The 25,902-nt window shown below is 41.5% G+C and overlaps 1 protein-coding gene across 1 annotated transcript in view; it reads right to left on the bottom strand.

The window, feature by feature from the left end:
• PDE3A (phosphodiesterase 3A) overlaps positions 1–25,902 on the bottom strand; it is a 259,054-nt gene that overhangs the window by 85,920 nt on the left and 147,232 nt on the right. The window contains exon 2 of the mRNA XM_041118210.1: positions 7,468–7,518. Coding sequence (XP_040974144.1) covers positions 7,468–7,518 — 51 coding nt within the window. The remainder of the gene's footprint in view (positions 1–7,467; positions 7,519–25,902) is intronic.

The raw sequence follows: 25,902 nt of genomic DNA, 5'->3' as shown, positions 1-25,902 counted from the left end.
TTACATATCAAAATAGAGTATCATTTCCTCAAGGTTAGCCTAGAACATACTAGGCTAGTGCATCCCTTTAAGGACCAAATAATTAATCTGCACCAAAAGACAGAGCTATTATTTTTATATGATAACTATGTGAACAGGATCAGCTTAAAATGCTCAAACAGGTTGCCTCTTTGTGGTTGTCCTCTTGCACAGTAACTGCATTTTCCTATGAGGCACTGTTGAGCAAGGGGGAGAACAAGCAGAGCAGAGTAGCCCCACTCCACCTGTGCCACCCACAGTAAGGGGCAGTACAAACAGCCACAGAAATATCTGTGTTTGAAGCTGAACACCATCTTCCCTCCCTTACTTTATCTTCAAACAACCCTTACAGATTCACACTATGCTCAAGTCAACTCCATCTACGTGCATCACTTACTGAGTCTCATTTCTCCCAAAGTGGTAGATGGGTCAGGGGAATTTCCTTTTCTCTTTTAAAACCCTCCAGAGGCATCAAGGGGATGATGATGGAATGGATATACAACTCAGTGCAGTCAAGCACACCTCACATCTAGATAAGGAATACTTATTTTTCCCAGATACATCATACTGTAACACAGTATGATGCAATGCCACACCAGGGTTAGAGTGATTACAAGGAAAAGGAAACACTGGAAAAGTGAGGCTGAAATACAGCTTTCCTTTGAAATGACATTAGTGTCTCTACATCTTAACAGGATGACGACTCGCTTTATACAGAGCATTTATTTACCCCTCTTTTACCAGGAGATTTAAGAATGACTGATTGAACTGGATCAATTCAATTCAATTTCAATACAATGAAACTGTATTAATCAACAATGCCTTATTATTTTTATTGTGAATTTTTTATTGTGAATTACCAGAGAACCTGATTCCTTTGAAATTTAGCGTTTCAGCTAGTTTAGATAACAGCAAACCAAAGGAGAAGAATTATCTAGGTATCTGTTCAGGAAAAAAAAAAATTCTGAAAGACAGCTCTTTAAATTTGGCATTCAAAGGTGTAGCAAATTTAATTTAAATCTCCCACCATATCAAAGAAGTCAAAAGAGAAGGCACTATGTTAAAAAAGACAACATTAAAAAAAAAATAGAAAAACTATCAGAGAATTTGGTGGATTATTATTCACTTGAAGACTTTAAATTAATACTGGATATATTTAAAAGGCATATTTTTATTTAACCAGAAAACATAGGCCTGATGTGACACGATGTGACAGCATGGTATTTTTTGACTAGTAATATGTCCGAGATCTCTAGATGTTCACAGTGGTCCAATTTGGCTTTAAAATCTACAACTCTATAAAATATGGCATGTAATCTGCCCTTCGCTTCCCCCTCTCAATGAAAAGTATACAGGAGGATCCTTTTCAAAAACTGGGAAATATTTCTGTAGTCCATCCTTCTTTCTGTTGAAGAATTTTCTCCCAAATTGCCTCCTTCCCACTGATAAAGGCATCCCTTCATAGTCGACTGCTTCATAAACAGAAAACTGAGTTGGAACGTGTAATAAGCTACTACCTCCACTTTGCTCTCAATATTATTTCTAGAATTCTTTCTTTTAGTGTCTTTACATCCCAAGTAAGATATTGAAAAAAATTTCACAGAATCCTGGAGTGCCTGGAGCAGGAAGTAGGAAATGTACTAACTGTACTCCCATTCATCACGTCTTATTCCTACTTATGGTGACAATGCTTGCTCCAAACAGCATCCCACAATTTTTACATTACATCTGGTCTACATTGTTTACATCTGCTTTACTCTTGTCCTTGTTAACATACTTGAAATGATGCATCAACCAAGGCGATGCCGAAAAAGCTGAGGTTCTGCCAATGCATTATATCTACTTGTAATCAGTGATTTCATATATATATACATACATACAAGATATGAAATGCAACAAACACATGCACCGAGGAATGCATCAGCAGTAGTCTACACTTTTCCTTAGCCACTCAGTTTAAAATACTCCTAAAACCTTTAGAAAAGTCTCATTTTTGAGACAGGGCGATTCTGTCGGTTAAATAAGTCTGCATTAGTGGGCTGTCATGGCACCTCCACATTCACAAGCACATGCTCTTGCAAAATCAGCTTTACCAACATTTTGCACTATTCATCGTGGAAATGACAAGTAATGATCAGCTGGTTCTCACTGTATGCAGAGGACCCCAACCACCACCGTTAAATCACCATAAATCTCTGTACAGTGGCATTGCGAGGGAAGACAAAGACACAACAGATTCACCAGAGCACAGTACCTGGTCAGTAGCGGGTATCGACTCCCATCTACGCTTCAGCAAGTATAGAGATTTCCGGCTCATGATTTTGAATCTGCTCTAGAGGTTTTTCCACACTTGAGAAAAAGGCTTCTCCCAAATCAGTGTCAAGAACCTTATTTCTGACTCCTGTGCTTCATTGCTGTAGACGGCAGAGCTCCCCGATGTACACAAGTTTTTGCGAGCTGCAAGGTTGAGACCGGTTACACCCAAGCTTCTCCCATTTCTCTGAAGCATCTGTCTCCTTATAGTGCCACGACAAAGGGAATCGGGCAAGACAGTGAAAAGCCTAGCTTTCACTGACGAATTACCTCGCAAAAGCCTGAAGTAGGTAGACAACACCAGACGCACTCAATCTGAAAATAGCTGTTGCTTAGGAACTGGAAGGGTAAGATGCAGCACCTCAAATATATAATTGAGAGCTTTTATATTTAAAGAGAATTAAAAACACTGGACCTCTGTGTTTCTCTCCCAATTATGATCCTTTTATAATGTTGGAGGAATGATCGCTCGATTCCACTGACTCCTGGGGCAACGCCTACATCTTCAGCAAGCCAAACAAGTCTTGATGACAGAGCAACAAATAACTCCCACATATGCAAGGTCCCTCGTAAAAATGCGAGCACAAAGTGTGCCGTGGGTCCCACCTGAAATATCTTAGAAGTATCAAGTATTATGTTTTAGTAGAACAATCAAAATACAGTTTGCACATTTTTCCTGCAGAGGCATAATATGCCAAGGATGAATTCTGCTAGTCACATTTGCTCGTAGCATGTACTGATATTAGAAATGGGTATGAATATTTTCCCCTCACATGAGTGAGATGATGCAGTCTTACAGACTGCAAGTGTATATTTGAGAGAGAGATTTCTTTAGGTGGGTTAAAGACTCCTAAACATTTAGGAATTTCTTTAACTTTGAATTCAAATTTTGAAGTTTCGTGCCTAAATCCTAACCTGTATTAATTTTAAAAATTAAGCATGGAACATAATGAAATTCACTTTGCACTTTCTGCATGATTTCAAATCCAGAGAGTAAGTTCTTTGCATGAAGCATTACAGCAGGAAGTGTTATCTTCAGAGATCAAAAAAAGAAGGGGAAAAAAAAAAAAAAGTGGTAGGTAGCCAGGAACCCATTGCTCTTTGTAAGGCATCCTATAATTCACTGTAATTACAGCAGCCTTAACAGTATAATTATTCTAAACGAAAAGGAATCCCACAACATACACACATACATATATATGTGTGTAATCTATAAAAAAAGTGAGTGCAGTGTTGGTGTGGAAGTCAGGAGCAAATTAAATATTGTAAAGACAGCATTTTACTTGTCCTATTTACATTCTATTGAATTGCAGATGCTTATCAGGAGACAAACTCCTGCAAACAGAAATTCCCATAAGCCTCAGTGTATTTCATTTGACATCCATCACTACCTCTATCTACATCACTTTGCATTTAACTCCACATGCAGAAAAGAAACATATTTTCCAAGTGGGTCATTAAGAAGTATGACACGCACTGTAGTAGTTTCCTCTCATGTTTCAACACATACCATGGAAAAACCTACTAATTCTTAAAAAAAAAAAAAATCTTAATAGGATTAGAGTTTTGTTTAATGAGTCTTGGTAGAATAATTTTATGAGTTTATATGTGGATTTTAGTTTTATATTATGGTAAACCAGTGGTTCCACTTCCTTTTCTCACAAGTGACATAGCTAACATTCACACACGCGGGTGGCTTCCTAAGATCTACCTTCCCACTTTCTTCACTTTACCCCCTAAGAATTAAAAGATCATGGAAGACTAATAAATTGGCTCCCAATAACATAAGCCTAAACCCCTTCCTTCCCTCTCGCTGCTCAGCCGAGCAGCGCAGGCTACCACTGGCCAGGAGAGACCTCTCCTCACAAGTCCCATTTCTCTGCTGGAAGAAAGCCCCGCAGACCTCGGGAAACACCATAAGCAACACTGTGGCAGATCCTGCAGGCAACTGCCAGTCCATCTTTAAACACCTGATGCATTAGATTTGAAGGAGAAGTATACCTAGCAGATTACTCACCTTAATTTTTTGGCAAGATCTTGTTTAACAAAGGGTACGTTTATTAAGGACACAAATTGGCAACAATGCAACTCAATCACAAAAGGATAAAACAGGTCTTTCATATTACATGCAAAAACTGGAACCTCCTAAATTTCTCCTAACCTTTCAAGGAACTAGTTAAATTAGGTTTAACACTATTCCTACCACAGACAACTGTCTGAGGCTACAGTGGAATAACTGAGGCTTATTTTCTTCCCCCTAATGAAACTTTTCTTCCTTGCTTCTTGTGACTGGGCACTAGGGTACCACACAGTAATCAGAGAGCTTGGGTCATTTTCTTTTCCCACCCTATTCAAGATCCTTTAACATTTCTGTGCTACATACTGATTGTTAGTTTTACAAGGTTCTTCCAAGATTTAGAACAATTAGCTTTCTAGAAGCTTTGCAGAATACCTATACACAGCACAAATGAAATAAAAGAGTGCTTACAGGATGAAATCAATTAAAACTATACACTTTTTGGATGGATTTAGAAGGAAACACCTCACTGCTCTGTCAAGGAAACCCTACATAAGCAGATTTTAACCTGTTTTGAAGGAACGCACTCTCGGGGGTGAAGTATTTTTGCTTATTTTGTTAAAAAAGTAAAATTAAAAGATATTTTGCCTAAGAAAAAATAATCAGCAGGAGTCTTTTACATGAAAGTCTGATACAGAGTTTTCTAGAATAATGTTTTTAATAATTCAACAATATCCTTCAGAAAAGGTTCAAATGACTGCAGGCTGACCTGCAGAGAATTCCACTGAACTTCTCCTCACCCCCTTTTTTTTTAAAATATGAAATTGTGGTGGAGTATCTAAAACACCACACAAGGAAGCAACAAAACGTTCTCAGAAAGATAGAGAAGATTTTTAGATTTATATAGAGAATTATCTTCTCACAATTATCTCCTTCTCAGCCTCTGTTGAAACCCAGAGAACTTCATCTATATGATTAGTAACCAGTTATCTCATTTTGCCCAAGTACAACCTTCCCTAACAGTACCTAACAAATGGTTTTACTTGCACTCCATATAGACGGGCATTTGCAGCAACTGAGTTAATGCCCACAAGACCTCTTCCTTTGAAATTAGGCCATGCCACGCAAGCCCTCCTTATTCTCAGAAAGGGGTGAAAGAGAGAAACCAGGCAATATATTAATTTCTCTGGAACCCTCCCTGGAAGAAACTGTAGCCTCAAGAGAACAAATAATTAAAAAATTCTTTGGCAACTATTTCATCCTGTGAGTTCACTTTTTCAGAAAACTCAAAAGGGATCTATTAAACAGCCCAAGTCCAATTTCCTGCAGCAAGACACATTGATCAACTCGATCCATCTCACCTTTTAATTTAAAATCTATTTGGAACAGATGGATGCCACTTACCTTCCACCTAAATCCCTTTCTCCTGCATTTCTTATTGGCTAGCTGTAAACCTTCAAAAATGCCTAGAAGACAACAAAAAATCCTGCAAGCATGGAGGCACATGGCCAACAGGATGTATCAGGCATGAGGACTTAGACAGGACTTAGGCCTCCATCTCTGATGCAACACCAGCGCAGACTTCATATGCACCCCAGTCAGGAGTCTATGTATTTTGCTGCCATAGGCAAAGCACTAGGACTGTAGGGCATGGTTCAGAGCGTACAAAAGATTACCCATATTTTCATATGCATAAAAAAAATTAGATGAAGATTTGCAATAATGCTAGAAAAGTTTAAGAAGTCTAAGTCACATTAAGAGTCCTTCAAGTGACTGCCTTCCTCTCAACAGTAGTTTAGAGGAGTCCAATTTACCTTCCACTCATTGGACCAGAAGAACACAACGTGATCAACTAGCACATCAGATGAGGCAGGAGAGATTATATACTGAACAGGTCTCGCCTTACTGCATAGGATTTCCCCGATTTCTGAAATCCCACAGTTTCCACTGAAAACTAGCTTGCTTTCTGGTTTTTTTTTAATCTTTTGAAATGACAGACTGTCACCTGAAAAAAATCTGATCTGCAACCCATCTTAAACTTTTTAATGCAATCCTGATTTTTCTGTAAATTTCAAGGTGGTTTTGACATGAAATACAAGACAGAAGCTTAGAAAACCAGAAAAAATGTAGAATTCCGCAACAATAAGGGCAAAAGAGCAAAACTTAGTAAATGAATTTTGCATTAAAAATAGTAAATCTTGTCTATGAAAATAAGTAGCAGCTTCCTGATTAACATATGATATTTGCTCATTAAAAAGGCAGGTACTCCAGTGATTTTTGCAAGGGGCATTATGAAGGTTAGGCTAGGAACTACCCTACTGAGATTAAGGTTGCAAAGATGTAGCTCCACAGCAGCAGAGCCTGTTTATTATAGATTTAGACATAGATGTTCATAGTCATATAAGAATCCTTCACCTGAAGGAAAAGCAATTCCAAAATACCAGAGCCCTAATAATGTATTTATATAATTTCTACACCAGATGGGAAAGACTGCTTTACCCAAGCAGGAATATTCCTGAACATCAATATCGGTAGCAATGTCTCCATTGCAGCAACTGTAGTTCTGTAGATAATTTAAAAATGTATCGGCATGATGCCATTAACACTACTAGCGCAACTTCCTTTCACTGATGTGTGAAGAGCAAACCAGTAGCTACACATGGCTTTCCTGCACCTCCCCGCACAGTTCTAACACCACTAATCCCCTTATTATTGAACAAGGTGTGAGGACTATCCAAGTTTTACAAGTTTGTCAGGTTTGAAAAAAAAAACCCAACAAACTACCACAAAACATACACACATTATTTGAAATTGCATTCCTTTGATATCCTGATGGAGACAGCTGAGTAAGAAATGCTTTCTCAATACATCTAATCCATCTTTCTGCTACTGAAAGAAACTTTGTTGCATGACTCAGCTCTGTCTGGATCAACTGTTTGGATTACAGCTCAAAAATTATATTAATGAAAGCTGTCACAGTTTTATGCTTTTTTTCCATTGATTCAATCCTGCAAATACTAACAAAATGAACAACTTTGCCAATCACAGATGGAAAACTTGCTTGAATACCTCAGACTTAGAAAAAGCCAAAACCAAACACAAAACACTAAGCAACTGACCTGTGAGCCTCTGGGTCCTCGTTTGTGATCCCATTCAGAATGTCCCATGAGCTGAAAAACAAAGAAAAGCACAGGTAAGTGAGAAATTGTACCCATTAGCTTTAATTGAAACATTCATGCTTTTATATGCATTACATATTTTCTTTGAAAAAACAGGTTTGCTTTTACTATTTATTTCACACAGCTTTTAGCTTCGTAATGAGGGTGAGGAGACTTGGGAGTTGTTACTATAACTTTGTACCTTTACATTCAGAGCCAAAACACATCTAGCATCACAACACTGCTCATGCCAATAAAATTCCCACTACCATAGAGTCAGCTTTAGCCAAATGTTTAATACCAATCTGGCAAAAGGAGAGCTGATATATCAACAAGGAGATTACCAAAATCTTATTAAATAGCAATGCAAATTTTATACCAGGCATGAAAGTTAGCGACAGCTTTACATCTGTTTCACTACTGTATTATTCTCAATGTAATAAAAAAGTAGAGGTACTCCTCTAAAGGAAAACATTGCAGAGGAAAGCAGAGAGAGTTTAGAGATGATGGGTTCTCGTAGAAATTATGATTTGTGATGGTATACAACTCCTCAAGTTAAAGAGGAGGCAAGCATTAATTATAGCCCAAATTCAGCTCTCAAATCCTCTGTGTAACCCTACAGGAGATTGTGCTGTGAGACAAGCAGTCAGACATTGGATGGTACAGATGGACACCAGAAAAAATAATTTGTCTTCTCCCATCTTTTTTACTACTGTACTTCATAACTGTATGCTAACACAGGCACTCACTCTCTTCCTTCAAGCAACATACAATTTGCACACAGCAGCTCTTTCCAGGTATGTCATGGTGGGGTACAAAAAAAGAGGAGAGAGAATACCCAGTAGGCATTATTACTGCTTTATGTATATGAAGATTATGGGCAAACGTGAACTGCTGACAATAAAGCTATCCTCACACCTGCCTAAAAATACCTGGAAAACACCAGGGAGTGCCCAGGTACAGCTCTGGTGGAGCCTGGGCTGTGCAGCACACAAGGCAGCTGCCGCTTCTAATCCTGCCTCTGAGCGCTCGGCTGGCCTGTGTTCCAGCCTGGGAGCTGTTTTTTTTTTTTTTTTACAGCCACTCAGGGATCTCTTCTGGGTAATGCTTTTTCTTACTCAGCTAAGCATAGTTTAATGCAAATATAAAAATATGTGAATGAAAGATAGGAGGGTTAATGTCACATGTAATGACTTAGTCATGAACATTTTCTTGCTTTTTCCCAACATTCTTTCCCAAAGGAAATGCCTTCTCCCAGGTCAGAGGTAGGCAACGAGATTTACAACCTATGCTTATTGCAGAACATGCTTTCAAAACACTCATCCCAGGACAAGAGATTAAAACTACTTCGAAAAACAAGGAAAGAAACATACATCTCACATGAAATCTTTATCTTCCCCATCAACTGTTCCTACTTATCCTTTCCTTTTCCAAGGACCCTTTCATTTCTTTAAGTTATTACTTACTATTACCTTCCCCCATAACTGGAGACAAACCGCACATGCAGATAGGCATCAAAGATCAGAAATGTCACACCATTTTTTTTACCTGATACAGCCTCATGACCGACCCCCTCATTTCACTGTAATTATTTCCTTTTTCCATATACTGTTGGTGGAAACACTGGCTGTGCCAAGTTTCCCTGTTTGTTTCTCCATACTGTTATGTTTGCTCATTACTGGATGAAACTGCACTTTGATGTTTATGAAAGCTGGCCTCTCAGTAAATAACCGGCATGCAAAAGCTACTAAGAGATGCATCTACCAAAGGTTATGTGCTTCACAGAGCCTCTGCCAAAACCCTCATACCTGTGCTTCCTCCCTGGCTCCTGCCACTCTGGACCAAGAAAACCTCTTCAGTTTTAACTCCTCAGCCCCTATGCCTTGTGGGGAAGTGGTGCCTGCTTTCTTAATTTACTTGGCTAAAGAAAAATTAATTTAGCATGAGTCTGACCACCTGCGATTCCCAGCATGATAAGGGATATCTTTACCTACAACTTCCTACCAGTGAAATTAACACAAAAAATATGCCTGTTATTTCACAGTTAAGAAAAAAGAATTAATGTTACAGTCCTGGCTATGGTTACTGTGGTTCTCCAGGCTCTATAGACATTTGGCAGCACATACCACACCCTCAAAACCACGTGTAGCATGAGATCCCACTGCCAGGCTTTTCATGCTTCTACCCTCACTGAATCCATAGTTTACTGAAAAGCAAAGGGTTGCTTTACTATTTCTACCAAAAATAAGCAATGCAGTTAAGAGTCAAGCTTGGAGTTATCATTCCCATTAGAGGAGTACATCGAATGTAGGGATGCTCCCAGTCCAGCCAGTCCCAGAAAACCAGACTGACATGTGCCAGGGGTGGTTACTTGTGTTCACCACCAATCCTCAAGCCCAAATCAAGTCCTCTTAAACATTCGTTCTTCTTCAGGCACAGTCTGCCCACCCTGTTCCCTGTTCTCCAGTTACTGCCTGGTGCTCCACAACTACACACAGAGTTTTTCAGCCCCCAGAGTGTTCTCCTGTGCCTCCCCAGCCCCACAGCCAGCCCCTGCTCTGCTCCGCTGCTCCTCTTCCTCCACACCTCGCAGGTGCCTTTTAGCCCAGGTCCTCCATCTCTAGCCCTGCTCCTCTAGCAGGTGTGGGCAATCCTGGGGTGCTCCACAGACTGGATGTTGCAGCAGCAGCTAACATTACAGTGAAAAATGAGTCTGAAGGCCATAACAACTTGTCCTCGCTCCATTTCTCAGCATCTATCAAAATCACTTATGGAAGAGAGGCCAAAGTCACCAATGAAGCAACCAGTCATAAACACATTGGAACCAACGGAGTGACCCCTTGCTTATTCTGGCACCATTTTATTAGCGAACTAACTATGCTAACTCCTCATAGCAAATTACACAACCCACATTTAATTTAATTTCTCTACAAATGTGCCTTTGTGGAATCAGCCGTGTTTGTATTTTTGCTGATAGATCCATTGCCCCTAGTGTAAAAGAATTTCAACACCATTGCTCTCTCTTTGTATGTCACGTACTATGCCAGGATGCTCTACTGACTTAACCCTGTGGCTATCACCTGGTAAAACTGTGAGCACAAGGAAGCAAAAGAAGTGTTCTAGGATGGTAAGAGACCTTGTCAATTCTAGGCAGTTTTCAAGCGTGGTAGTAAAGTTCATGACCCTATGAAGCCAACCTTTTCCTCCTATTTTTAACCTACCAAATCTTACTTGGCTTTAAAATGTATTTTTTCCTCACAATCTAGAAAAAAGTTTTCATCTCGTGCTATAATGTCTGGGCGTATCTGCAATGGTCCATAGTAATAAAGGAGTGAAAGAGGAAAAAAAAATAAAAAGTATATCACACTTACAAAGGGGCCTCAAGTTTTAAGACAGAAGACAGAAAACAAAACAAATAAACAGGTAGAGCAGTTGTAACAAAAACTCTGCCAGGCCAACATCCTACAGAGGGATGATTGCCTCAGTATGACACCCTGTCATGGTTTAACCCCAGCTGGCAACTAAGCACCACACAGCCGCTCGCTCCCCCCCCCTGCAGCGGGATGGGGGAGAGAATTGGAAGAGAAAAAGTGAGAAACATGTGGGTTGAGATAAAGACAGTTTAATAAGTAAAGCACAAGCTGCGCATGCAAGCAAAACAAACCAAGGAATTCATTCACTACTTCCCATCAGCAGGCAGGTGTTCAGCCATCTTCTCCAGGAAAGGAGGGCTCCATCACAGAGCAATGGTTACTTGGGAAGACAAACACCATCAGTCTGAACATCCGCCCCCTCTTTTTGATTCCCCCAGCTTTATACACTGAGCATGACGTCCTGTGGTCTGAAATACCCCCTTGGTCAGTTGGGGTCAGCTGTCCCGGCTGTGTCCCCTCCCAACTCCTTGTGCCCCCCCAGCCTCCTCGCTGGTGGGTTGGAGTGAAAAGCAGAAAAGGCCTTGGCTCGGTGTAAGCACTGCTCAGCAGTAATGGCAACATCCCTGTGATATCAACACTGTTTTCAGCACAAATCCAAAACATAGCCCTGCACTAGCTACTGTGAAGAATATTAACTCTATCCCAGCCAAAACCAGCACACACCCTTTAGCTCAACAAGCTACACTGTGCTAGATTACTTCTGAACCTGGGAAAGATTTTATTTGAATGGACAAACAGTAAGTGCTGCAGTACGATATGTAGAAAAGGAGGAAAGCAAGCATGCCTGACCTATCGGGCTACTTGGAAATCACAATTTCCACAAGCTTTTTAGAGATCAAAAGATGAAGAAAACAGCATTAAAAAAACCCCACAAAACCAAACCATAAACACTCAGAAACATAGAGACTGTGCATAAATCCACTTGAGCCTGAGTCAACCTGCTGAAATCAGAAAAAAATTTTAAAAATTTATTATTTAGTTGGTGCATGGATGAAAACAGAGATACAGGCACAAAAATGCATTTGGAAGTAGAGGGATTTATGTTTATCACTAACAGAAGGGTTTATTCCAGACCCCACCCCACCACCTCCCTCTAAAAATTACTATGAATTGATTTAGTTCAGACTGATGGTAAACAGCCTCACACCATCCAATTACTTTTCTTTATCATTCTTACTGACCAGGGTCCTAAGGCTGAGTGTACCAGCAGCAGAAAAGGAAGAGTAAAGCCAAACTCAAATTCCCACACCGCTTATATCTGTGCAGTCTCTCTCAGAAGAAAAGTACCTACTTCACTTTTCATCTAAAACTGTCCTGGAAACCCAGCTCTAACAGCTTTAACACTTAACAATGAAGGCAGCTTTCAGCAACAACTCTTGCACGTTCAAGAATGCACAAAAACACGGGCTTTGCTAAAGCCAACTGGCTCGCTCTACCCTACTAACTGACTAACAGGTCTCCAGAGAAAACAGCCTCCCCCAGCCCAGCTGAGTGTGAGGACTGTGCATGGAAGAGGAGGCAGGAATGCAGAAGACCCTAATACCAAAATCACAGCCACAGAGAGAAAAAGAGAAGTGAAATGGGGCTAGCTCACTCTGAACATGTAGGGTGGTAGCCTGTGCTTTAAACTAAGGCCTTTGCTATAAACACTATGAAGTCTCTAGGCCTCATGGTTGTAAAACCAAATTTTAAATGTAAACCAGATGTTCAGTAATACAATGATACCTGCCAAGGAGTAAAGAATAGTATAAGGGACTGTCTGCATTAGATATCTGAGATACCCATGCCAGAGTAGAACAAAGACATTTAAAAATTAGCATCTTCAGCTCTCACCTCTCCAAATGCAGTTCTTCTCCTATTTGATGATTTAATTAAAGCCCTAGCATATGATTACCTAATAATCTCAACTTTCATTAAAATTCATAAACCATAATTCTAAACCTCCTAAATGTTAGACAACTGCAGGAAAATGTGACCCACACATACTGTTAAACGATCTAAATAAATAAAAAGATGGAAAGTAAAGAATGACAATTCACACCTTTTCAGCTGTTTCTAGGTCTTGTTTTTTCCTTAAATCGTCTTTTCTGGCCTAGGTTTTTGATTTTGGCACCCCTGAACCAGCAATACTGCTAACTATGCCATGGCTGGAAAAAAAAAAAACCAACCCAAAAACCACAACCCAAAAAACAAGTCACAGAAATAGAAAAGACAACCCAAAAAACAACTCACAGAAATAGAAAAGACATAATCTTATAAGGACCTCCACAACTGGGCACAAGTGGGAAAAACCCCTAACACTTAGAATATGAGCAGTCCCATGTATATTCTTAGGAAGGTGAGGGAGTCCTCAGTAGCAGAATGCAACAGCTTTTTGAAACCACAGGGGGGGTTTATTTAAGCAAATATAACACTCAACACAGTTTCATTAAAGGGAATGAGCAGATCTTTTCATGGTAAGTACTTAAGAGGACCAATAAAGCAGTTATACTTAGTGTTTAATAAAAGACTTTAAATCAGTTCAGAGCCTATTCTAATTCTATTCAGATTATAGTCTACTACTCTGGGATTTTATTTAGGTATATATTTATACATACACAACACTTTAACAGTTACAAAAATAATTATATGGTGATGACGAAGTTGAGCTAAATCAGCCACAACTCACCAAAGCTAGTAAATGGGATTCAAACAGACTGAAGCAGGATCACATACTCCAAATGCATGTGTCAGGACCTTTCCCCAACTTACTGGCTTCTTCCCTTGGACTTTAAAGATTTCAGACCATGGCTGGACACTGCTTTTTCCATTACATTGAGCATAAGAGAGCCCTGCTCTCCTCTAGTGAATAAATGAAATGTGAGCACAAAGCAAAGCACAGGAATGCTACAGAAATTGCTCCTCTGCCCCATCTGTGATTGGGAGCCAAATGCTTAGCATCCAATGTTCTCTGTTGAACCGGCTGCAGTACATGAGCAGGATACCCTGAGCTTCCCCAAACAGCTGAGAACATGTAAAAATGCCTTTTTGCCACTCCTGCAAGGATTTAGAGCATTTAGTAGCGGCAAAAATTAATTACCACTGAGATTCTGAGAAGTTCTGGCTGGGTGGGAGCCAGCAGTTTTAAGAGTTGCTTATATTTGGGAATCAGTGTCCAGTAGAGCTAGATAGGAGCACCCAATCTGGCTGGCACCTGGTTTCAACCTTTGCCAAAATAGCAGAGCCTGTATTTAAACATGAGCATAACATCTTCCCTCTTTGGAAGAGATTTTGTTGAATGTGCATGTTGAGGATGTGGAACAGTGTCTCACTGTTGAGTTCTTTGACACTGCCTTCTTATGGCTTGCGCTGAATGGGGCACAGTATGATATATATTCTCTGACTGAATGGGTATTAGCTATGCTTCAGTCAGGATCATACTTCCACTGGTAAAAAGAAACTGTTTGTTACCAGCATGTAGGCACAAAATGTTCCTGATAAATTTCTTTTTCAGTAACAAAAAAGCACAAATTATTTCCTTGATTACATATTAGAAGAAACATTTATTTTTACAAATATGCAGCAGTCAGATCATACAGAAACTAACAGGAGTTTTTTGCACTTTCTACTTTTCAGTAGGATTCTTTCTATTTGATAGACTGTTCCCTGCGCTTTCACGGTAATCAAGATAAAAGAGGTGATTTACTGACTCGACTGACTTAGGGAGTGCAGTTTTGGTGTGGACACCGTCAGCAGAAGCTAAGCGGGCTGTAGCTGCTGAGATTCAGCACTGCCAGGTCCTGATAACGTGAACAGGAGAGCAACTGCATGGCTGCACTGACCACCTTCTCCATCAAACGGCACAGCTGCAGCTTGCCCTGCAGACATCCAAAGCATCAGAGATGTCTTCCTTGCTGTGTGGTGAGCATGATCATACACAGGCACGTGTAGGCTGACACACAGATAGCAAAGTACTCCAAGATTTGCAAAAACAATCCCTTTTCCACAACCACTCGCCAACTCCCAGATCAGCTTAAAGCACGAGATGTCAGAGCTGCGCTGTTCAGCCAGATACGCTCGCTGCACGCTCGCCCCATCGTGGCCTCTGGCTGTGTATTAGTGGGGAGGAAACTCTCCACCCAAATGCTCCCAACGTGTTGGAGCCCTGCAAATCATCAAGGTTAGGCCCCGTTCTCAGACTGGTTAAAAACCAAAACACACACCCCCCCCCCCCCCAATAAACTACCAAATGAATAAACGGGGTGGGAGGGTGGGGTGGTGGTGGTGTTAGAGCCTTTCAGCTGCTTCCTAATCAAGTAAAGTTGTTTCAAAGGTTTGTGGGCTGCTGGACAACAGCTGGAAGCAGAGGTAAGATTTTTAAACCGAGGCCCAGGCAGAAATGCTCTGAAACTTGGCATTGCTTTGAACTGGAGGCAGGGGCAGCAAGGTAGAATGATGGGTCTGGAGAGGAGCTGCAGTGAACAGCCTCCCTGCAGGATGAGCCCCGAGTGGGGATGGAGTTAAGCCCTCTGAAGCTGGCACCCTGGTGAAGGTGGAAGCCCCGGAGGGAGCTGCCTCCTTGACCCCTACAGCCCTCTCACAGCCTGGCTGGCAGGTCAACCAACAAACCACAGCACCGCCAGAGGCTACACAAAACAGGGGAAAAACATCTACGTCTGGCAGATACTCTGTTGAGACAGTGAACATGATACTGAGCCGCTGTGGCAGAAAGGAATGGAGAAAATAGGGCGCTTGGTGAGGTAAGGCTGAAGGGAGGTGAACGGGCACTGCGGCACAGGAGGACAACTCAAAAGGCACCAGCAGCCGCTGTCCCGCAGGCATGTTGAAGGAACCATCCCGAGCACTTAACCAGGGACTCAGCTCCAAAGGAATAAAAGGGATGAGATCATATCTGGCGCTGGGTGAGACAGCAAGAGAGAGACTACATTTTTGAGTACTTTTCTCATGGCAGCATATGACCTTTTAGAATATTTCCAGACAATAAACTGCATCTGACTTCTTCAGGGATCCTGGATCCCTTGCAAGGGAGCAGGAGGCACGAAGACGCATGACATGGCAAACTGGCAACCGTGGGTTTGTGGACTACTGTCGTGCTCTTTGCTCCACACCACTTCTTGAAATGAGCAGGTTTAACTTTAGATAGTGGGAAGGTATGTGAAATAAAAAGAAAAAGTACATGGGAAAAAGAAAAGGCAGGGGAATATCCACCTCCACACCCTGTATCTGGATTTATATAAACTTTTGTCACAACTATTTAAACAGATGACAGTAGTAAAACAAATCCTTACAGGTTTCTATTATTTTCAGTCCTACCATCGAATTTCTCAGGCCCCTACTAATCTTTCACACATCAAACAGGATTTTAAACAATGGGTTTTGGAGGCAGAGCTGTAGTAAAATACAGAAAAGGACTGATTTTTTTTTGTTTTGTTTTTAAAGAAAAGCAACTCTTATTCTTCAGTGATCCCCAAGGATGGATGCCACAAAAAGAGCTACTTGCAGATGTGGAGCAGATTTCTTTTAGCAAAGGCGTCCTAAGTTAATAGTCTTATCTTAATCTGGGTATTTAAAAGATTTCCAGAATAAATGAATAAAACAATTAAACTGATCATAAAAAGATTTCTTATCCCCTTAAACTGATCTGGTGGATTAGTAATAGGCACGTTGAGCTGGTGGACTAGTATGCAACAAGCAAAAGTGTTCACCAAATCTTCCATGTACTCACTTTCCCATTCTGAGCATAATCATAAAAACCAAAGTCCTAGGAAAAAATATCCATACTGGTGAGATAAAGAATGTGGGCACAGATACTTTGATATCCTCCCAGTTTAGCCATGGCCATAATTTACAGACAGTAACTTACAGAAGAATATTCCTTGGTATGGGGGTGCCAGGGCAACACAGCAATATCAAGACTCCTGAATATAACAACAAGCTGACAAAAGAACAAAAATAGATTGTTAAAATGAAGAAGATCACTATTTAAAGCTTTCTTGCTATTCAAAGTAGACACATTAAGTTCCTGGATTTCAAAGCTACACAGTCAAGTCCATTCTGGTGTAATTAAGTTCCTAGAAAAAGTCAGAAAGCTTATTTACTTTTTTCCATTGGGAATCATTAACTATGCATTAAGGACCCCAGTCACAATATCAGGCCTGGCACAGGCTTGATGAACTAGCTAGCTACTGCAGCAGACAAAGTCAGCATAGTCTGAAAGCATGTTTAGGTATCTGAAGCCTATTATTTATTTTTTAAAGGAGTCTAAAGACTACTGTAAAAAATCTGCTCTGCATGTATGTTACCAATACCATTCTCTCCTTAGTGCATAGTTTTTCTCTCACTTTCCATCTTTTCAGAGATTCTAGTTTCATATTGCACTTTCTGTTGTTACCAACACAAGCCTCGAAGATGACACACACTCTTCTCAGCTGCTAATCAGTGCGCAAGAGGGTCTCTGCTTCCAAAGAAATTAGTTCCTTGAAGATACAGGGGATGTATTTTCACATAGCAATTAAAAACCCCACTGAAAGAGTAGGAAAACTTTTAAGGGATTTTTGAGTCAAGCTCTGATTTTAGTTGAAACACTCTCAATACTGACAGAAACCATGAAAGGTCATATGGAACGAAATTTAGTCCAATTAGTTTAATAAGTGCAATAATCTAACAGCTGACCACTCTCTGGTAGTCTGCATAAAAATAGGAATTTCCCAATTCAATTCCCAGTGGATAAGTGTCTACCTCGCAGGGAAAAAAAAAACCAAACCAAACCAAAACCAAAACCTTGTCAAATTGACATCCTTACTGGCAGTCCCAGCAGAAAACCCTTAGGACTGACTAAGCATGGAGGTTTCACCAGATATTTAACCTTCAGAAGTGGTTCCTCCACAAAGGAACAGAGCCACAGCAGAGGGGGTAGGGACAAGCGTGACTTGCTGGTGTCCCTGTTGTGCTTCCCTCGTGCACGTAGGATGGCATTTTGTCATAGCTGTCAACTCAAAAACTCTCATCAGAGCAAAGAGACACTTACAAAAAGGAAGGGGATAGAGGGTGAGAGAGTGAACCCCCAAACCCCAACCTTTTGGTCAGAGAAGTCAAATAACGGTTGCAGTGCCACTGCCCCCCAAAACTGGAAATTCTGTAAGCAACAGAATCCAGTAGTTTGAACAAATCAGATCTCTTCTGCTACCATATGCACTCACTGAAAAGGAAAAAACAAACTTTACTTTTTTTAATATGGCAACTTAATGTCCACCTGGTGTGAAAAACAAAACACAGTGATTACGGGAATCAGCCCCTGGTGAGGCTAAAATACAGTGAGGCAGAAAGCCAGAAACATAATTTCTTATGGTTTCAGCAGCTCATTTTCCTAAAATGCTTTAACTTTAATGGTAGCACACTGAGGGATAGCTGAGATTTAATAATGAAAATGTTAAGATACTGAGAATTTAGCCTCCCTCAAGCTAGTGCACAGAGCGGACTGACCCACAGTGCCTCCTCCACCACGAGAGCAGCACTGTGTCTGGTCAGGTGAAGCCTCAGCTTCCAGGGTTGGCCTGGAAGAGAAAAGAGCATCACTCTGCCAAAGCTCATTCCAGCCTGACACCCACACAAACAAGCTACTTCTTTCATTAACACCCCATTTTCCCAGCTTTGAGGTTTCACAATGCAGAAGAATAGCACTGACATTTCAACAGCTAGATCCCAGCTAGCGAATGTCCTAAAATTACACTGTAGAGCCTGGTAGCTTACTAAAAAACCTCAATGTCAAAACTCAAAGTACATTCAGTTTAAACGTACCCTTGGGGGATTTTATACTAACTACTTTCTATTTCAGACTATTCACTTTAAGCTCAACCAGCAACGCTTCACCACTCATCCAGGAAAACTCCCCTCTCTGCCACCCAATCTCAATCAACCTGCCAAATTAATTATCACCCTGCATTTGTCTATTGCTAAGAGGGGGGAAAAAAGCAAATAGATGAACGTAGCAGTGACCCGGGCAAAAACGAAGCCTCTGAAACAGAACTAATTAAATCAGTTCAGTGATCTTCTTCCAGCACGACACATTTCACCCACCCCTTCCCCAAGCAGCCCCATTCCCGCATCTCCTCCAACTGTCCTCGGCAGGGTGCTCACATGGGGCTCAGATGTCTATCCAGCAGCAAACTAGAGATCTTTTCTACTCATCCTTGTAACCGCATAGTTTAAAATAAAAAAAAAACAAAACAAAACAACTGTCACAGAAAATTCACCACGATATTTTCACACTGACATTTACATGCAAATTCCTGGCCGCAGAATATGTGTTTCAGCCAGATAGCAGTAGGATTTGATTACCTACCTCAAATTTACGGGACCACAGGCACCAAACTTCGGTGCTTCGCTGGCTCTACAAAACAAGCAGAGCTCAGAGTGCTGGCAGAGTGAGGCTTCCCCTTTGGTACCCCAGTCAGGCCTTACAGCAGAGCTGGCAGGACTAACGCGTAGAGAAATTACAGATTTTGTGGATTTTAAATCACTGCTGTGACTCAGACACCAAACCTTGCGCTAACTGCATTCCTAACCTAGCAAGTACATGTGCACGCATGACTGCAGCGTTGGTGACCCTGCTGACTGGAAAGGGACTAGTTCAAGGAAGCAAGTTACACATGCATTTTAAACTTCTCTGTCCTACAATTTTAAGTGACAGTCCAGCTGAAATGCATGCAAAAATACATTTGGCCCTAAATTTCCTGGCCACTGGAAATGGCATCATTTTCACGGCAGTCACGCTGTCGGACAACGCGTGAAATTCTGTACCAGCTGATAACAGCATGCCCATGCAGCGAGAATATCGAAAGCTGTAGGTGTAGGACCGCAACAGAAACACCAACCTCTCCTCTCTCAATGCACTTCACTTTCCATCACTTTTCTCTTTATGCAGAACACATTCAGAGCAAGAGCAGAAAAGGGAAAGGCAACTCAAATAGGGCAAGAAATGCAGAGTGACAGGCCCACTTGGGGAACAAAAAGACACCGAAGCAGGATCTCTCTTTACTAGGGAGTTCGAATACAAAGTCAATTCCACCTTGCCTTTCTCCCTACACAATTTTTAATACAGTCAGTGCCTCCTTAGACAGAAGGCACATCACAAGCAGACATCAGTACTGAAAGGTACTGAAATCTGGATGCCTGCACAGGATCCCTGTCAAGTTAGGTAAAGCTTCAACACAGGAGCCCTGACAGTGCCCTCGTCGATAATGCTGCATAGGAACAGAACACCACCACACAGAGGCAGGACTCCGAGTAATCTCTAGGTAGGTGCCTACACAGGCAACAGTTTGTCATTCGCACCCATCTGCTGCTCCAAATCACACACACGCTGTCACATGTGCTCTTCCCCATCTGGATTGCAGAGATGCTGGATATAAACAGGCAAAAGCCAGGAAGATGAATACCGGGCTTGTGCTGTACAGGGGGGAATCGGCAGTAATTTCAGTGGAGATTTCTAGAAGTCAAAGTAAAAACAGATTTTTCATAATGGCTGCAGGTTTTTCCATGATTTGAAATCCTGTCTTTCAAACAAGTATGACTCTTTAAAAGCTTTGCTTCTGAGATTTTATTTTTAAAGTAATAAAACCACGCATGTTGTCTTAGAGGGATATCATAAAATACATTCCCCTGCAACATCGTCTGCCAACATTTAATTCCACGTGGTCACCCAAGCCATATTTCCATAGCGTCACAGTACTGCTAACAGCAAAACCAGAGCCCGCAAAAGCTGCAGTCTCTATCATGGTGTAAAGGATGCACAGAATATATGCTATCCAGGGGTGTCACGGCGCAAACGGATATACCAGGTGGTGTTTTAGACTGAGAAGGAGAAAGGTAGAGCAGGGCAGAGGGGAGAGGAGCCCATTCAGGAAGGGCTGACCTTGAAGGAGCGGGCTTCAGAGATGTGCGGCTGCTCCGTCCCTTCTGTTTTAGGACCGCAATTTTAATTCAGTTAAACTGAGTCATACGAAAGCTGCTGAAATATTCTTTGGCAGAAGAATCTTCCATTGAAAATATGTCATTTTGACTAATCTGCCTTTCAGAAACAGACTTCAACAAAATAACGTAGCATTTCTGTGGTTGAAAGAAAAAAAAAAAAAGTTTTGTGTCAAAAAGGTCCATCTATTCCAAAATAGAAAGTTCTGAAATTTGCTTTCTTTTATATGAGCAACTACTTCTGCCTCCACCATTGGTCCTTTTTTCCCCAGAATTTTATTCCTTGCATAATCTAACTTTGCATGTTGCTGAAATATACTTCTAAAATGAGCTTGATCAAAAAAAGCAGTATTTCCTCTTCTTATGACAAGCACTCCCTCAGAAATAAGAGCTTTCCCTTCTATTATTCTCATTACGATGTCTTCAGCCCCTTCCTTTTTTGCTGAAAAAGTAATTTAAGTTCCCTTCTATTAATCTCATTACGATGTCTTCAGCCCCTTCCTTTTTTGCCGAAAAAGTAATTTAAGTTCCTTCTTCCTGTGTCCCAAATATTTTTCTTTCATCTTCTTTTGTTCAACTTCTATAAAAATGCTATTTTGATTCAGCATCAGTGTTATTTCAGTAGACACTAGTATACATCACTTTACCCTAACCAGGAGAGTCCAGATAGAAAGGTATTTATATTTCTAGCTACCAAAACAAACAAAAAAAAAGGGGGGGGGGGGCACTAAAAGTGCTAAGCAGCTGTGCAGATCTGGTCCTATGACTATGAAAAAGAGACCTCCAGATCTGTATTGATTACAGATACAATCCTGATCCCCTAATGCTAACAACATTTTTGTCAATTCAGCATGGCCTGGATGTTGTCCTTTGCTTTTCCTCTTAGGCCTGGGAACCAGCCCGGTCTTCCAGGAGACACGGTTAAACACAATTAGTCTGAGTCTCTGTAAGACAGCTTTGAGTCTCTCCCTGCTATTATGTATCAGCTGCAAATCAGAGAAATCTTAGTAGCAACACTTCCAAAGCACTTATTTTCAGATCACCATACAAACTTGTTAACTCAGACAGGACCTTTGTGAGAAAAAAAATTTGATTTATCTCCATTTCACAGATGGAGAACTGAGGCATTTACCCAGCACAGTACTGCAAAACTGGGAATAGAAACTAAGTAACTTCAGTTCATGGGATCAGACCATAGGCTTAATTTTGATCAACTATTTATGTCCCAGTTCTTTTCTGGGGGAGTCGACGGCATACACCAGGGAACAGAATTAATCTTGTTTTCAGCCGCCAGGAGATCTTATCGCTCTTTCTGAAAATGCACTGTTCAGCCCTCTACATATCAGAAGGAGAACAGGCTTCACATATCAACAACCGCCCTCTTTTTAAGAAAGCACTAAAGTGAAACCGGAAAGATAGGAAACCTCAAGGGATCAAAAATAGTGAAAGTTCTTCCCCTATATCTGTGGCCGAACACCCAGGCGTCCTGCAATCCTCTTTCTTCAGTTAGAAGGACTGTAGCTAGAGAAGATGACTTGAACAAAGTGAAAAACCAACAGCTGTGCCCCAGACCTGAACTGAACCTTCCCTGAGCTTTAAAGACATTGAGTCCACTTCAGCTCCACATGTGGATGTGGAGATGAACAGCGAGAGGAAGGGATGAAAAGCCAAAATCCCAGGAGAAAAAGCATCCTCATGAAACTTTCTGATCTATTCATCAAGATCAAGTGACTGAGGTGTGTGAGGCCTCTCTGGCATGAAAGTGTTCACCACAAGAGCTCCATGAATTGGAGAGTATTTTCTCTCTTCCACCTTCCATTTTTCCACACAATTCCTTTTTCAGAAAGAGAAATCATAGATAATGGCAGTTTACCTACTTTATTAGTATCAAGACCCATACTCCACACATATGTTGCCAGGAGATAAGCAGTTGCATATTGAACGTCAGTTGCCTGTGCCTGTCTGCCTTTGGCCCTCTCAGTGGGTCCCTTTATCAGGACAAAGCCTCCTTGAAGGGGAACCAGGGCCACCAACAACCTCAGTTCAGGCAAGAGCAACAGAGGCTGAGAAACACATGCTTTATGAGCTTGGGAGAAATGCAGAAGGGGAAAAAAAAATAACTTCCCTTCTCGTACCTAAATATAGAACACAAATAAAAAATGTATATATCCTAAATATTTTTCCTAACCTAATACTTTTCTTCCCACACATCCGCCCCCGTCCCCCCCAACACACCCAGCGTGGCCCTGGAACCGGCATTTTCATTTGTTTTCAGGGAAAGACAGTTCACTTTAAAACACCTGTGCTGGTTAACAAGGAAGTCAGAAAGTTCAAGGTGGACTAAGGAGCTGCCTACGTGCAGCCAGTCTGATGAGAGGTATTTCAGTTCTTACCAAGGAGCCACAGAGAAGCGAGTATTCGTGGTGGAGAGAAAATGCCCTTCTCAGTGGCAGTCTGGAGTGCGACATCGAGGAATAGGCAGCCACAGAGGAAAACAGGGGCTCCCAGGCAACACCCCACTACAAGCTTGTAATGCCACACTTTGTTGGCCCTATGACTAAAAAGTGGGGTTCAGCCTCCATGTGCATAATGCTACCAACATCTTCCATAATACTAAATAGACAGGATCAAGAAATAAGGGGATGGAAATACAGGTAGGGCCCACACATAGAACTGACGATGAGCTGAAAACATTTGGAATCTCTTAAGATGACAGTAATAAATACTCTTACTGTAACTTACAGAAGACACACATACTGATTTTCTGCAGTACAGATTATATCTGAAGTGACAATATTTCTCACAGCACTTCAGGTTTTCTTAGAAATTTCAGTTCCTGGAATCTGAATTGTAGGAAAAGAAAAGGAAAAAAAAAAAAAAAATTTCTTCAAAGAGGGAAAGGAAGCTTCTAACTACCATGACTGCGAAGGGGGCGGGGGGGGGGGGGGGATTGAATACAAGGATTGAAAACAAGATTCACGGCTGATCTCCGATCTCCAGAACGCAGAGGGCTGCCCCTACATTGGTGGGAAAGCTGCCGAAGGGCAAACCTCACCCCTGCCTGGTATGAAAAGCCAGCACAGTGGATATGGTAAAACATAATAAACAAGCTGCATCCTTCCACTCTATGAGGAGGATGGGCAGGACAGAACAAAATGCCAGAACTAAAGCAAGCAATTGCTAAAAATAACTTTATCTCTCCTCCTTTATCTCAAGGGCCAAATTATCTCAGTTGCTACTTGAGAAGACTAGGCAATGCCAGCATCAGAAAGGTCAGAAAGCATGTGAAAATTTACCCAGTAGCTTATCCACTGCCTAAATATCTGCTATTGCAACAGTACAGATTAGTGTGAAAATTCCTACTGTCTTGCTGCACAACTATATGCTAAGTCTTTATTTGAAAAGCATGAGAGTTAAAAATGCACTACGTGCGTACCATAGCTCTAATGTCCTCACATATTAATACACAAGGTTTTTGGTTTACTTTTTTTTATTTATTTTATTCAATGAAATAGAATTCCGATTATTTATAAAACAGTGCTTTCAGATTTATATGAAGCATCTTGTAAAGGTACAGACTAATTCCTCGTCCCCAGGATGCAAAGAGCACCTGCATATAAGTGAATAACACAATCAGTTGACTTGATTGCAAGAATTAAAACCAGGTTTCTTCGAAATTGAAATGCTTCACAAACTGAATTTGCCAAAGATTTTGGTTTGGGTGCATGTACTGGAAGGGAGAAAGAGGATATTTATAAGACACCAGGGTCTCCCGTTTCAATATCTAGGGACAACAGCATTCAGTTTTGTTTTACTACAGAGTGTTGAAATTAAAATTTGAAAAGGAAAAAAAAAAAACGCCAACCCAAAACTCATGGAAAAAATTCCCACTATTGCTTCAAGCTTTAAAGGGTTTACTGACCCAAATCAGCTTTTCTGCTGTTGTGGTAAAGAAACTTCATTCCCAGTTTCTCAAAGTATTCAGGCTGCTTCTGCTTGGGAAAAAAAAAAAGCTACGTTTGGAAAACTTTCCTGAAATGCCTCCACAGTCCTGCTTGCAAAACCGGTCACTGGGTGGCTCTCGACTGAGTGGCCAAATTTTCTGACCTTACAGGGCAGTCAATCTTTCTAAGGTCAAAGAGGCACAAGATGCCTGCATGGGAGAAAGCAGGGGAGAGGGAGCCAGGAGAGGTTCACGAGCAGGAGCTTACAGCAGCTCACCAGGCAGCCTCATGCCCTGCTGGGGATGCCGCACAAGGCTGCGAGCCCTCAGGCTCTGGGAAAACTCACGATGCTGAAGCTTGGCTTCCTTCTCCCCCCTGCTTTCAGGTCTGCATCACCCCAGAGCAGCCCAGACGTCCCGGGGACCTGGTACACAGGAGCAAGTCAACCTCCTTGTGAGCTGCTCGAGAGCCATGCTTATGCCGCTGCTTGTGCCCAGCAAAATGGCTCCCTGGGTGCAGAACAGTAAAGAAACACTTATAAAGAGCAAAGCCGTAAGTACGAAGGACCCAGCAGATTTCACAGGATGTAGACGTCAGAGAGCAAAGACAGAATGAGGTCAGAGTCTGATCTACAACCAGGGGAGCACAGCAAGCCATATCTAGGCCAACAATTTGCTGTAATCTTGTTATTTAATGGGAGGCAGAGGGAGAAGAGGGAATATCCTTGGAGCTCATACAACCACCAAGTAATGCGTGCTTAAAAGCAGGCTAGACCAGGGTTACAAACTTAAACCACTCTAAACCGTAGCACAAGCACTTCAGCTCGCTAGCTGGCACTGCCTGTCACATAGCAACAATGCGGTGCAAAACGACTTTGGAATTACAGCTGCATGTTCTCCTATTTGTGATTCCCAGCTTGCCAGCCATCTTCTGCCAGGACGGCATCAGCTGCGCGCCCTCCTGTGCACAGATTCACCTCTGCTTGGGGAGCCAGGTCTAAAATAGATTCCTTCCCTTTCATCTTCATGGCTGGGACAGGGCAGAATATA

The sequence above is a fragment of the Aquila chrysaetos genome, chromosome 17 (assembly GCF_900496995.4).
Source record: "Aquila chrysaetos chrysaetos chromosome 17, bAquChr1.4, whole genome shotgun sequence".
NCBI classification, from domain to species: domain Eukaryota; kingdom Metazoa; phylum Chordata; class Aves; order Accipitriformes; family Accipitridae; genus Aquila; species Aquila chrysaetos.
This window is presented reverse-complemented; position numbering and strand designations above follow the sequence as displayed.